This window comes from Molothrus aeneus, chromosome 13 (genome assembly GCF_037042795.1).
Source record: "Molothrus aeneus isolate 106 chromosome 13, BPBGC_Maene_1.0, whole genome shotgun sequence".
Taxonomy (NCBI): domain Eukaryota; kingdom Metazoa; phylum Chordata; class Aves; order Passeriformes; family Icteridae; genus Molothrus; species Molothrus aeneus.
Genome location: NC_089658.1, coordinates 6,664,191 through 6,679,930, shown reverse-complemented (window position 1 = coordinate 6,679,930; position 15,740 = coordinate 6,664,191). Strand labels below are relative to the sequence as shown.

General features: G+C 40.1%; 1 protein-coding gene across 3 annotated transcripts in view; it reads left to right on the top strand.

Annotated features, from left to right (window-relative positions):
* Positions 1–14,564, top strand: part of AQP9 (aquaporin 9) — a 28,524-nt gene extending 13,960 nt beyond the window's left edge. For all 3 annotated transcript variants that reach the window (XM_066558770.1, XM_066558771.1, XM_066558772.1), the window contains 4 exons: positions 1,852–1,989; positions 4,086–4,204; positions 5,830–6,047; positions 10,998–14,564. In XM_066558770.1, the coding sequence (XP_066414867.1) occupies positions 1,852–1,989; positions 4,086–4,204; positions 5,830–6,047; positions 10,998–11,160 (638 nt within the window). In that variant the 3' untranslated portion in view covers positions 11,161–14,564. The remainder of the gene's footprint in view (positions 1–1,851; positions 1,990–4,085; positions 4,205–5,829; positions 6,048–10,997) is intronic.
* Positions 14,565–15,740: the final 1,176 nt, after the last annotated feature.

Below are 15,740 nucleotides of genomic sequence, written 5' to 3'. Positions count from 1 at the left end.
AATTAATGCTAACAAAATATATAGTCTGCATGCTTGGTGTATTTGAGCTTTTTATTTAGGAAAATTCCCCTTTTTAATTTTCCTCAATATCTAGATAATTTCCCCTATTTTATCCAACTTAGCATTTCAGAGCCATGACTGTGGTCACTGCAACTTCAAAAGAAAGAGGAACACACTGTCCAAAGTGAACTTTTTTTTAAACCAGTGGCACAGGAACCAAGAATCTTGTAACTCCCCTATATCAGCATGAGAGCCTTCAATTAGACCTTACCTTTCCATATTTAATGTTAATCAGGTCTCTGTAATATTATTATAACTTGTCCTGGCCATCATAGTCACCCTGTATTATCTACAGGTGGGGAATAAAATCAGGTGTTGAAAGAAAGGAAAATTGTTAATTCCAGCCAGAGTAAGGAACAAAAGACAACAATTAATCAAAATTCCCATGAAGGGCTGTTAAATTAGGTGCCATCTACCTATTTGCTCTGTGCTGAAGAATTTGAAACACAGTGAGGAATTCAGCTTTTAATTCAAGACTGGTGCTACTAGGTCAGCATTTGGAAATGCTACAAAGAAGGTTTTATCCAGCTTGTTATCTGTGTTTGTCAGTTCATTTGTATCAAAGGTGCCTGGATTTCATAAGATAATGACTCACTGACCTGAAGTGCAAACAAACACAAAACTGTACACAGAAGCCCTTTCTCCATCACTAATCTTTGACAGATAAAGGACATGCTCTTTCAGTTATTTTACCAAAGACAAAGCCATTTTTTTTCCTGATATTCCTACAGACTGAAATGAGACCTTATCTGGAAGATAAGCAAAGGCTCCTATGTCTTTGCAAAATTTGGGACTTTATTACAAAGAAGTACCTGTTCATTTATTTGGCAATTTGTGTTTCTTAAGTAGCAAACATGTATCTGTAAACAATGAAATTTTCCAAGAGCATACAACACCTTTTTTGTTGACTAAAGTTGTTGAGGGAAGAGATGCTATGACATAAATATACTTTAGAAACTAAAATTGTCATGAATTCCAACATTACCGAAATCTTTTTTCATGCATAAGTTCAGATGTAGGTACTCCTGAATAGAAAAAGGAAGGAAGTTTCACAGAAAACTGAACTTTGTTTCAGCGCAGCTACTTTATCAGTTTCCTTATCATGGACCTTTCTGGAAAGCACAAGAACCAGATAGAAAAACAGTGAAGGACTATGCACTGCTGTCCCCAGATCCCATCCAGGCACAGCTCACCAGCAGCCAACATGAAACTGGACAGCCCTAACATTATTTGATTTTGTCTCCATGAAAACTGAGTTCCTAAGTAACCCCAGGTTGTAGACAGGAACACAAACATGACTTAAAATCCAGGGCACTCCAGAACTGTCTCAAGATACAAACCCAAGCCAGTAACCGTCCTTAACCCCATTATGTGCTTGGGATACTAAAGGAATGTTCTTCTGCCCCAGTCCTCCCCTAAAAATAAAGCCAAAGGCCTCAAAGAGAGGGAATACATGCAGAATAAGGGACCTCCCATCCCAGCCAATGGGGCAGGTTACTATTTTTCTGGAAAAGTTGTCTATAAGTTACATACTGCAGGACAGCAGTCTGATAAAGAGCACAGTCCACAAGGATCAAGAGTAGAGATGGATCTTAGTGGCTTTTGTCCTCCCTCCTCTGATTTCATCCAACTTGTTTCAGTTTAATTGCAGTCACCATTTAACTGCAAAATAACATCTAGAAAACCATGTACTGTTCTGGTGTTCAAAAGTGCCCACATTTTTACAAATCCTTCACCTATTCTCATGTATCTGAGTCATCCACATGACTTAATTTTTGATTTATTTTTCAGGTGGTCACATAAACCCAGCTGTTTCATTAGCCATGTGCGTGACTGGAAGATTAAAATGGACCAAATTACCAATTTACATATTAGCACAATTCCTGGGAGCATTTGTTGGAGCAGCGGCTGTCTTTGGGATTTATTACAGTGAGTACACCTTAGACGTGTTCACAGGACAAACTAGAGGTCAGGCAGTCTCTAAGGCCCCAATTTTTCAATGAATGTCAGGCAGGCAGAGGACTCTTGTTCACACAGGGCTAATGGCAGGAATGAAGCTAAAGCTACAAAAAGAAGAAAAGAGGGAATATAAAGAGTTTGAAGGGAAAAACAATGGCTTGAACATTCCAGGTATCCTACAAATTTACTGAAACACTTAATACTCCAGGAAATGTTCTGATATTTAGAAAAATTATTCATGGGAAATCAGATACTCTGAGATCATGTATTTCTCAGTAAGGATTTTAAATTACTTAATAGCCAGGATATAGGGCTATCCATCTTCCAGGCAAATTAGAAACATTAAAGACCTGCTACAAGTGCCTGTAGGCAAGAATCACCAACATCGTTCACTGAGGGTACAGGATATGAGATCAAGTCCCTCCTGACCAAACCTCAGACCACCCTTGAGAGGTGACTCTCCAAGGCAATGAACTCCAGGTACAGTGATAAACAGGTCACATATTTGACAGGGAAAAAGAAAAAATTCCCCCTATCCTAGAGGCATGGGTTTTTTTACACAGTGTGCCAGAAAAGGAAAAAAACAGTAACTGACTGACTGAATCCACTCAGTTGGATCACTTGCTTCAACCCCCTGCTCCAAAACTCTGCTTCCACTGGCCCAGCCCATCTCCTCCAACATCTCCCTCCTGTGGGCATTGGCTGCAGACCGTGCTGGGTATAAATGCAGCAGAGCAAGAACAAAAATGGAAATGCCCCTTGTATGTCAGCTCAGGGCTCAGTACCCACAGTAATCCCAAAGAGGAAAATCTCTAGGAACAGTGAGAACTGCTTTGGGAAGAGTTGTTTACCTTTTCTAAGGTTAGTGTTAGAATTTAGATACTGGAATTCTAGAACAGGATTTTCATGTGAATTTAGGTTCTCCTCAAGCCTGACAGTGAGAATTAGGGCTGTGGCCAGGATGCAGCAGTGGCAACATGTACATAGGGTTGACAGGGCAGTCACTGTACTCTGCCACAAGGGCAGCAGTGGGGAAGGGAGCCAAAGTGGGAAACTTAGGTCTAGGTTAGGGACATCTTCCTCATATTCAGGAGTGCAGGATTTTCTCAAATCCCTATCTCTGCTCGAGTCCTCCTCTTGCTCTAATTAATTTCCAAACCTCTTCTGTAGTTTTTACTTCCTACAACTTGTAGGACTTTCATACTCCTTGAGGTCCACTAAAAAGTAGTCACTGGTAGAAAAACAAATATAGGAGATCATACTATTTTTCCCCCCCTGTAATAGTTAAATGCCACAGAATTATCTGACACTTCAAATGAGAGCCTGATCTAAGCAAACAACTGAAATTCTCTGCACTCATGTTGTGGCTTTAAGCAAAGCTAGAAAAAACAAACAAGGAAAAATAGATTTGTCTCCTAGGTTCAGGAAGAACTTACCACCCTCACCATGACTTCCATGGGAGAATGGGGAGCCATTTCTTTATTCACAAGTATCATCCCATCACCAGATCCACTAATAAAATAATGGATTAGAGTTTGTTTCTCATGTCTGACTACAAAGATTTGAGTATCCCATTTAATATCTTCCTAATTCTAAAAGAGCACCATTGTCAAGTGGAATAGCAGTAATTCCTGCAGGCTGGGAATCCACAACTGCACAATCAGGGTGCTGTGCATTTCTTGGGTCATCATGAAAAATGTAGCACAACTTGCTGATAACACATCTGTACTCAGAATCAGAAAATACTCCTTGGCACTGAGTTTGGAGCTCTGAGCCGGGGAAAACCAGCCCCACTTGGAAAGTTGTGGTACATGAAACAAGTACTTCAAGGTACAGGAGGAGAAATGAGAGAGAAGGGTATGAGGAGAACATCACCTCAAGTCCAATAATGGGCTCCTAGGAAAACAACATCAGAGAATCACCAAATGGTTTGGGTTGGAAGGGACCTTAGGGATCAGTTTCACTTGAGAATGTGAAGCACACAGACCTATCACATACATTCTAGTCCCAGAAAACCTAGAAAAGTTTATGGAGAAGTGCAAGCAGTTGCTGGCTTTTTTCTACAGATGCCTTTATGGAATACAGCGATGGAAAACTTGAAGTCACAGGACCAAATGCAACAGCACAAATCTTTGCAACATATCCAGCTCCCTATCTGTCCCTTGTAAATGGATTTGCAGATCAAGTAAGTGCACATGCTATCTTAATTCTACAAATTAAATGTAAAAAAACCCTGTAAAGCCAAGCAGTAAAAAACCACATAGATCTAAAAAGTGTGCCAAACCTCACCATTTCAGCCACATATCCCCTTGGACAATACAATGAGAATGCAATGCTGTTTGCAGGGGGTTACATTTTAGTAATATTTTACAAGCAAAACAATTTCAAGTTGTTCTTTCTCATACATCATCTTAATTGTTGCACTCAAAATGTCTTTAAAGCAATATATGTAAGAGGTTTTGCTCAGCATAAATCAATGTTTCTCCATAAATCTCAGCAGTCATGTCCACTTACATCAAAATCCAGCCCATTTTGTGGACCTATTATTCCTTAAATAATGCTTAAGCAGACAGTTTAACATACCCTGAAAAACTGAGTCTTCTGCTTCCACAAGCCTCCTTCTCTAACCTTCTTTTTTGAAGATAGATTTGTAGTATTTATTTTTCAAATGAATGAATCTGAAAAATCCTCAACTTCATTTCTAAGTTTTTTAAGAATGTGAAGCATAATTCCTCTTATGCAACAGCAAAAAATGAAGTTTCATAGCTTTTATATATTCCTAATCAACTTACTCATCTTCTTCAGGAATACATGAAATAAATACTGCATGAGTAAGGTATGAAAAACAAGAGATGGCTTGAACACAGAAATTCATTACCTAAAAGATTGTGCAATCTGGCTTCAAAAAAATCCAAACATTGTTTTGAAGTTTTGTAAGAAAGACAGTTCTGATCTTCGGATCAGTAAACAGATTTTTCCCTATGATATTCTTTACCCATGCATGTTTCAAAACAAACATAAAAGCAGATGAAAACCAAATAATTTTTAAACCCTCAAACTTAAGCTTCTTCAAATCAGTATAAAAATTGAATGTTTTGACATCACTGAAGTTTTTGTCTGTTTTCCCATCAAGTTAATTATTAGCAAAATCAACATTGACAAAGCATTTTACTTAAGCAGAGCTGTACTTGCATTGAAGTAATTCCAAGAAAATCTCCTTCATCAGCTCAATTAGCATATGTAGTACAGAGTTCATGGTACAGTTATACATGCAACCCTAATTTGAAGGCTTCCTAATTTTAGCTGCTCAGTTGTGACTTGACAGATTTCACTTTTTCTTCTGATGTTTTACAACACCTGGATAAAGAGATGCTTATCTAGTCTAAATTATCAGCATAAACTACAGTCACATAAAACACTTCTATATCAATGGAACTGATTGCACTGCTATAGCGGCAGAACTACCAAAAATTGAGTCAATAAAACTGTAAAATTGAAAAAAAAAATGGAAATAAACATTAGACCTCACACAGGAGATGCCTTTTAAATCCCCTTCTGGTTGCAGATTTTTTTTCCCAAATTTCCTCAGCACATTTCTTGTCTTTGTCTTTCAGCACAGATATCAAAACCTCTCATTACTGTGAAGTAGAAAGGCACCGAGTTCCAAATTTTGCTATTGTGTATAGCGGGATAAAACTAAATACCAGCTCTAAGCCACTCCAATCCACAAAGCTGCCATAGCCCCTCTTTTCATTATTGGAAAGAATCTACATGTATTTAATTCAATATTCTTTTCTTTGCCTTGGCCAGGTGATGTCAACAGCTGTTCTTCTTCTGGCTATATTTGCTATTTTTGACACCAAAAATAACAGTGTTCCCAAGGGCCTGGAGCCAATTGCAGTAGGACTTCTTATAATTGTTCTTACTTGCTCCTTGGGAATGAACAGTGGCTGTGCCATGAACCCAGCCAGGGATCTTGGCCCAAGGCTCTTCACAGCCATTGCAGGATGGGGGATGGAAGTATTCACGTAAGTATGCCTGGAGATGAAGTCAAATGCTCCTGGCTAAAAATGTTTCTAGGAAAGTAAGATCCTGATTCAACGTGGTACCAAGCCATACTTTATATACATACAGGTAATTCTTTGCATACCAGAAGTAGCTATTCATGCACTTTAAGCCAGATATCCTCTAGGAACTGGGCTTTAAAAAGGATTTCCTGCTCCTAGGGCAAATCAAACATGCATAATCTCTAATATCAATCATTGCTTCAAGAAGTCCTTTCCCAAAATATTAGAGCTTCTTAGAGGTCACTGAAAAGATGAGTGCTTTCTTCTTGTGTCCCACAGCTTTCAGGGAAAAAAAAAAAAATCAGGAGAGAATTAGGTGGAAATATTTATTGGGTGTTGTAAAAAACAGAGACATATCAGATTGATTTAGCCTATGATTACTTCTGAGTTACTGCAGAAATACACAGCAATCTAAAAGCCTGATTTCCTGTCTGGGAGTAAAGGAGTGAATGGAAAAGCTCCCTTCATTTTCCCACATTTCAGAGCCCTCTCCAGTCCCCATGTGCACACACACACACTCTTGGCTGGCCCAATGCACAGCTAATTAGTTACACATCAAATCCACATCTTACACGTAGCCAGGGTAAGAGGCACTCCAGGGTATCTAAGCAAGAGTCAAAGAGTCATCTGTCATCAGGAAGCAGATCTTTTGGTTTATTTTTGTATTGTTTGTTTTCCCAGTTATTTACAAGTAGGAATCCCCAGTAGTACTGTAGGGCACTGGAGAGCTCTGGTTAGCAGAGATTTTATTTTTGCAAGAAATAAAAGAAGCACAAATAATCTCTATTTATTCAGTATGATTTCTATTTACACAAATCATGTACCTCATTTGAGGAAAGCTGTAGCAAAGCTTTTTTCATACAAGAAAAAGCCAGGCATGGCATAGCTGAAACAGGCACACAGCCACAGCACAGAGCCAAGGCTGGATGTAGCCCAGCTCTGGTGGGAGATCAGCTCATTGGTCTGGCTACATCCAGACTTTTCCTCCCCAGTAGTTCTTACCACTGCACCATGGGACTGCATTTTTTTACAAAACAAGGACACAGAGCAACATCCCACATTCAGGATTCTCTTCTCTCATACCTGTGTAATCACAGGTAGTTGTTGGCTGTGGTATTAGCCATAGTGTCAGTCTATAATTGGTAATGTGTTATGAAGTTGGCCATTACATTCCTGAAAGTTTGGAAGTGTGGTTGTACTGTGATCTAGTCACAGAATACCTGTGAACTCCCCTTCTCTCTGAAAGTATGGTCATACTCATTTACATGAAAAAAATGACAAGAAAACTTCACATCTACACCAATATGGACTCTCTCCTAGTGTAGTTTAAGGTTTTATATAAGAGAGGGAATGCAGTCCCACCGGAAAGACCTGATTAAGAAACTTTAAAATGTCAACATAAAAAATAAGATTCAAAATATCTGATCCTTGCCAGAATAAACTTACAACAATATAAGTGATGCAAAAAAATAAGGAAGAAGTCTTCTTCCCTGCCTTCAGTTAAAAGGCTACAGCTATAACCAAGTCCAAGGGAATGATACAACAGGAATATGTTCTTATTTATTTACTGCACAGATCCAGGTGAGACTTAGGAAGAACCTGAGCCTTGTTAGGTAGCTGGAAGAGCCATGGGAAAAGCCTGAATGATTGTAGTTAGGATCCTAAATTGCCTGATGCTCTGCTGTACCTGAGCAACTTAAAGTGGTGCAGCAACAGTTGACAAATAAACCTCGGATATCTTCATTTAAATGGAATTCACAACCTTGAGACAGGTGTTTAAGCTCTGTAGTAAAGACATGTCCAGGAACTGGGACCTGAGCATGAAACCTCCACAGAGACACGAGGGGAGTGCTGTACAAACTGAGCAGTAGGAAATACTCAGGAGACACTGAACGTTCTTTGGGGGAGGATGGAAGCATCTCCTAAGGCAATTGAGTCCATGTCAGTGAATGTTCAAGCATTGCCTACAGAACAGCTGGGGACCACCAGGAAACCCTCACTTTGGAATAGATCAGATAAATAATAACAAGACTTTCTACACTGTTCCCAGTAAATGCTCTAAACATCGAGATAATTACCTCACAGCAGAAAAATCCCCTCTTCCCTTCTTTGTGCTTGAAGGTATAGTAAATGCTGGTTTTACCATGTTCTCAGGCAGGTAATTGGACTGGAGGGGAGCCCTTCTCCTGGACCATGGAATTGTCCAGATGATAGGAATGCACTTGAGCAGGGGTTTTCTAAATGTTTCTGTTACTACATTTTGCACGAAGACACCTAAAGGAGCATTTTCCCCAAAGCCAAGCCAGAAGACAAGCTATGGTGTGGTTTCCCCAGCCCATGCAAATGGCTTGTTTTGGTTAAAGGCTTCCCTCAGAAAACCTTAAGTCTTCCTTAAGCACACGCTTAGTATTCCGATAAACTCAAGAAAAGTTTGGGGAGCAAAGTATTGCCTGTAGTGAGAAAACAGCCAGAGCGTTGATTCCAAACACCAGGCTGGATTTTGACAAGCAAAACCGAGGCCGAAACCGCAGTAAGAGAGAGAGGTAGGGCTCTCCAGAGCAGTATTTGGTGGCAGCATTCGAAGGCAGCCGGGGCTAGCCCAGCGCGGTTCGGCGCGGTAACGCTGACACCTCGTGGCCGCCGGCACCGGGGACACGGCGGCAGCGCTGAACAGAACTGCACTGCAGGAAGGGCCGGGAGGCCAATCTCCGGCCTGCACAGGCATTTGGGTGCCAAAGCGGCTCTGAAGCATTTCGCATTCTTCCCTGCAGCCCGGATTACCTCACGAACAGCGGTATCTCCCTTTCCCGCAGCAGCTGGCTAGTGAAAGGTGGATCTGCAAGTTTAAATGGGCCCAAGTTCCCAATCCCCGTAGCTTAGACACTGTCCTTTCCCAGGAATTCCCGCAGCCAAGCTCAGTTCTGCTGGCCAGGCCCTCCTGCCTCCTCCCCACACACGCAGCACCCGCCGATGGCAGAAGCGGGGCTGGGTGCCCTCCTAAAGAAAAGCCGTGTGGGCACAGCCAGGAGCTGAGGGCACTGAGGGGCCTTTGACCATCTGTGCTTGTCACAGCCAGTTCTTGCTCCTGTGCCAATGGCAGAGCACTGAGTGCCACAGAAACCCCTGCTCGGCTGGGCCCTGACTGACCTCACTGCAGTTCTGGCAGCAGCCTCTCTCTTCAAAGGCTTCACACCCAGCAGCTCAGCACAGGCTGTCCAGCACACAGCTGACTGCAGCTGCTGCACAGACCGTGATTTGGAGAAGGTCATGCAGGAGCTGACAAGGCCAGCTCATGGCACAGGCTGAGAGAAACCTGCCAAGAAACACCTTCATTACACACCCCTGTATAAACACATCATGCAGAAGAATACGTGCAAGTACTTGATAAAGCTTTTATTCTGCAGATTAATCCAATAAAACATTAGCCCATGCTTGTTCCAGAAATTCAAGTGCTCAACAACCATCCGTGATTCAAAACCAAACAGATTTATAAACTCAATAAAACAACATCAGAAGTTACTTTATATCCTCAGGGCCAAATAGAAATAATTCCAAAGGTAAAACATACACATGCAAGGCATTTCTGAACAAGCAGTAATAGTATCATCAACCCCATATTCTCCAGTACTATTCTAATAGTAATAACTATTCTAACAGTCATAGTATAATCAACAGGGCACCAATATTCTCCCAGTTCTATTCTTGCAGTGTGACAAACACAAGTTCACTTCTGCATAAAGCTCTACAACTGAGTGCTGAATAATTATCCTGACAGTTTAAAAGTTCCCCTGTAGCTTCCTGTAAAGTTCCTCTTACAGATTAATTTGTCTCTTTTTATTTCTGGGAGAAAAAAAAAAACTTCACCATTTTCAATATGCATGAAATTGAGGTAGCTGGATTTTCACTGGAGACTCACATATTCAATTAATACAGCATGTTATCAAATCAAAACACCTTAATGCATCAGTACAGTTAAGAGACTGTGCTCTGATGTGGGTATTCAGTTATTTACTGTCTGAATGTGGACCTCTAGGAAAAGGAGAGGAATTCTGCCAGCCCAATATTCCTGCATTAAAAGGTTGTTATTTGCTGTTTTATGCAGTTCAATAGTGAAAGTCTTACTTTAAATATGCCTGTAAATCTACATATTTAAAATTAAATCTTAGTAATGGTGCAACTGTAAACATTTTGGTGGAATTGGCATGCTAGACTTTCTTAGTGAATACAAAAATTCTAAGATAAAGTTTTAGGTGTATAAAACTTCTAAGCATTTATTTGCCTCTTGCTGAAAGATACTGCATTGTAAGCACAGAGATAAGATAGTACATCATGAAATATGAATCTTGACCACTCCAGTCAAGGATAATCAGCTTTACAGTCACTCTATTTTATTACATTGCTTAAGGTAAAATTCAGTTTAATTTATTACATTTGCCAAAAGGAAGATGGTATAATACTATTGCAGGGGTGAACTTGGCTTATTTAATGCAGATGAAATAAGTCACTTTTGTAACATCCTGAAAATCTATTCACAAGCATCTGGGGACAGCACAAGTCAAGATTGCTGGGCAATAAATACGTGCCCTTTCATTTCACTGCAAGCCAGTGAAATGTGCTTTTCACAGAGAGAAATCATCCTCTGTCCTCAGATAGACATGCAGTAAAAAGGCCTTATTTTCCAAAATACAGCAAGTACAGCACACAGACCAACATGTCTGGTGCTTGTTATTTAGCATTTCAATCAGAACCAGCCTGGGTAGGGTGGGTGTCACCCATTTACAGAAATGTGAGACAAAATAGAAAGGTCTGTAGTATAGCAAATGGCACACCACTAGATCTGTTCAGTGACTAATTCACAGACAGGTGTTCACCAGAGTAACAACATTAATTCTTGTTCTTTTTGTCTTACAGGGCTGGTAATAATTGGTGGTGGGTTCCTATAGTTGCACCTCTGCTGGGAGGTGTACTTGGAGCAATGACCTATGTAATTTTTATTGAAATTCATCACTCAGATCCTCAGCCAGGAGAAGAAAATGATGTGCACACTAAATATGAATTGACCAATATGGCATAAGAAGAGAAGAATTTTCTGTCCCTGTGTTGTGCAGTTTTTATGCAAATGGTTGTTTGGACCACTGTATGAAGCCCATGTCTCAATTAGAAATTCACTTTCAAAGCAGAAATTCTGTACAGAAGTTCACAACTGAAGTCTTTCCATGAAACATTGGGCTGATCATATTCAAAATTGCTATCTTGAGTATAGAAAGGCTAAATTGTCCTTTCCACATGGCTTTTAGGTCAAGTTATCCTAGATGCAATTGTGGTGAGATGATACACCAATCTGTTAATTCAACTCATATGATCTTAATCAGGCTGTCTGATGAACTGAAAATAGTTGAGATATTGATACAAAACTGCAGGCATAGCTAGTTAATGAGTTCAGTGCTGAATTGATGTGCAAGAGCATCACTCACTTCTTAAGAGTGGCTTGCCTAAACATTTAAAACAGTACTCAAATTAGCTAAATGCCAATTGAAACAGTTTAAAATAACTTTACTGAAGTTTATGCTGCCACTAATGATCAGCAAGAAATCAACTCCTCAGTGATTAGCTTCAGTAATTCACAATATAATCACAAAAGGTAAAAACTGCTTGTTGTAAGATCAGCACCAAAGAGACAAAGGGTAACTTCTGCACAGGGTCTTATAGCATTAATGCTTAGTTATTTTTAGATTATTTACTTGGCCTTTATGCTACCCAATATTAAGAGCCTTATGTAGAATACTAATCTGCATCTCTTCCGCTGTGCTTTCTGGATACAATTCATTCCTGTGGAGATGGCCCAGCAAGGGGCTGATGCTGTGCAGAGGTCAGCACAAAGCCTAGGTCTGTATAAGCTTTAAAGTGTCCTGCTGCTGCTGATTTATATAGGTGGATTTCATCTGCATTGTGGGAGTAATTTTTAATGTGGGAGCAGTAATTAAAATTAGAATCTGGTCTCAGAGCTAGTCCTAGATCTGAATTCCCCAAGGAAAGCCAGATCCACATCAGAGCTGTGATGTGTGGTTATCTCTCACTAAAGAGAAATGGCTGGACATATACCCCAACCTAAATACCCAGCCTTGAAAATGAAATTATTTCTGCTTAATCATTGTGAATTGAATGTATTCAGTTAAAGCAAAGTTTATTTCTATTATGTATACATCTATCCATGGCTGGTGGTGGTGATCATGAATAAACAGACATCTGATTCAGCAATGCTCCTGAGCTACTTTCATGGCTAAACTTCAGAGCACTATTCAATTCACTCATTTCAGGGTGCTCTTCCCTTCGGATTCCTAGAACTCTGTTCTCTCAAATTCCACACTGCATTCCTGATTTCACCTCTGAAGTGAGGAGCCCTCTGTGCTGCCACTAACAGCCTGTGCACTTCCATGCAGTATCTGCAGAAGATGTTTACAAAATACCATGGTCAGAGCCTGCCTCAGCATTTGGTGCAATCAGGCCTTGTCACTGCTTGCCTTGATCCCACTCCCTGGGATGCCATGCCAAATTCATGGCAGCAAAGGAACAAAAATAGCAAATCAAGCAAAGCTCTGCTTGCTGCAGCTCCAAGTCAGATCTTGCAGCATACTTGGGGACTATAAGTCAAATTTTAATTATGTTTTTAAGAAAACTTACATAACTGTAATGAACTCAGGCTGCCCAGAGACATTTCAGCCCTTTGCAAAATGCTCATTTAATTCAGTCTCTCTGTTGTGGGTTAAATTCTGCTATATCCATGCACATTTGATCCATGCATCCTTGTATCACTGGCTAGAGAGTCTCAGGAAGAAGGGAGAGCTTATAGAAACAGTTCTTAGTCTGAGCAGAGAAGAATCTAAAGTAAAATGTGAAAATTAGTCCTAATTTTAAACCTTCTCTTGGCAGCAGAGACAAGCTAGATTCGCTGTCCTGCATATTGATAAACTGCACCACATAAAGCAAGATGGGGTGCACATGCAGTTGCAGACTGATCCTTTGGTTTACCCCACCCTTGCAGTGAGTGCTCTCTCTCAGCCCTTGGCCACCCCTGGACAGGAGCACTCCCAGGTGGCTGCCAACCTTCTGTGTCTGCAGAGGGATTACAGAGGTGGAGCCAGTCTGAGGGCTGCCCTCAACTCTGAAAAGCACTTACTCCTCCAATGACACCAACATCTAACATGAAATATCTGGGCATAAAATAAAAACAAACAGCTGATTAACCAGAAGTAACCAATTTCATCCAAAATGGTAGGGGCAGGTTATCACTTGTGTTAGAATTTTGGATAGTCAGTAGGCTCCATAAGCATCACTATATTGCCTCTTCAATCCACCATGAAAAACATGGGAAAAGGAGAATACAGGTCAGGAATGAGAAAAGGACAGTTTATTTATCCAGCCTACTCGGGGACTAGCCCGCACTCGCTGTATGCCTGCGTGTTGGCCAAGGTACATAAAGTCCTCATTTTCTCAAAATCCTTTTGATCACAACATGTTCTGTCTATAAAACATAAAACCTTGCTTCTCCTACTCATGCCATTCCTATGCACAGAATTTCTGTCTGAGTGACATTTACTTGCCTGAAGTTATTAACATGCAAATCTTAGGCAGTGACACACTAGTGTGATAGCATAACAATGTCTTAAATATACTCTCAAATTGTTGTCAATTCTGTGTTTGCTTAAAGAATTTAAATTTTAATTAATCATTCAACATTTTGTAAATTCTTTGGGGACACATGGTATTAATATCACAATTCATCCTGGATTCACAAAAGCCAGAATTTCATTCGGTAACAAGATGTTATAGACTTGTCTGTGATTGAAAATTTAAATTTCAAGGAATGAATTCCTGCTTTCGGGATTAACCTCAGCTGATTCTTTACTACGAAAACATAATAATGTAATGGAACAATAACAATCACATCACTCCATAAACTTATACAGACATTAGCTGTTTTATAAGAAACAAAGCAGTATTTTGACTTTGCATGAACTATGCAATTTCCTAATATCAACTGATATTCAGTGGTCACACATTAAACTAATAATAACAGTTGGCAACATTTTTTCTAGCTGAAATATATTTTGATTAATGAGTTAATAGTAATCAGTCTTGATTTTAATGTTGAAAGAAATTAATTTCAGGGTATTCTTCAACTTTCATTTTGGGTTTAGTTTTTTTTTTGGGAGCAATATGTTTATTCTTTAGAGCTAAACTTAGTACTGGAGTAATTTGGAAAGCTGCAAATAGTACTGAGTTAAAAGTTGGCTACTGCATGTTTTATTGAAGTCAGTGAAATTATTCACAATGGGTGGCAATACAGGCAAGGATAAGTGATCAGAGAACTGAGCTCAGAGTATGGCAGAATTTGTATTTTCTCAGAGTTTTGTCTGTGGATCTGGATCTTTAAATATTGTGGTTTGAAATAAATACAGTCAATTCCTAATAAATGCATTCCAGTGCTATTTTTATAAATATAACAGAAACCTCCCCTCTGGCACCTAAGGACTTAAGAAATAAATAGCTGCCTGTTATGACCTACAATGTTTTACAGCCTTGTGCTGGAAGAACAGATGGACTAACAAGCTGGATTCCCAGAGCACAGCCCCTGTGGCACGTTCTGCAGCTCAGCACAGTGCCAGAGCAGAGCAGGGGGCAGTGCCAGGCCAGGAGCACCCACACCACAGGGCCCCTTCTCCCTTCCTGCCACGGCTTTCCCACTGCTCTAACAACAGCCAGAGCCCAGGTGGGATATTTTGCTGAAGTCCCTCTCCAGAGATTGCTCTTAGGCATACACGGATCACAAAATGTCCCTGTCTAATTCATCCATCTTCTCCTCTACCGATTTGGAACGGGGCATGCTTTGCTTGTTTCATTAAAAAAGCACAGGAAAACCTGTGCTGTGGGAACAAGGGAAAGGATAGGTGCTTCAAATTTACTCTGAGAACCACAAAAGAAAAACAAAAAAAAACCCAAACAAACACACAAACCCCCAACAAAAGTATATGAAGTGGCAGCAGCATTTTATCCTCTATCCATCCTGATGAGCCTTACCCTCCCCATCATATCAGTCTTTGTGACTTGCTGTTGTCCTTCCCTTCTTCTGCCAACACTGTGTGCTGTGCCTCCATACAGCACATACATCTCCAGAGATTTAAATACAGCCTGCTTTCCTCAGTTACTTATGAATCTTAGAAAGTTCTCATGAGAGCACATTCAAGTTTCACCTCACATGCTTGTTTTTTTGGCAGTTGCTTGCATTTTTTTCCCCACTGTTCCCACCAAACAACCTTGTGCTGGAAAATACAACAATTAACTGTAACTTCCAGTAACAGCTGCTCTTTTTCTGCTCAGTACAATTCTCTGCATCAGAGAATACTTCTTTAAAACATGCACAATTTTAAAAGACTTCTTTTTCAAACCATTATTAAAAATAAATCTGGATCATCCAGGAAAGAAAATGCAGCACCCATCAGTTAGTACTTTGGATTTTTGTCTTCTATTTTGCACTTACAACTTGTTAAACAAATATAATTAATTATTGTTCTGTGAGTGTTAGTGCCTTTGCTTGTTTGCACAGTCTAATAGCATAGTCTCAGAGGAGAAAGTAGTAGGTAAATATTTTTACCA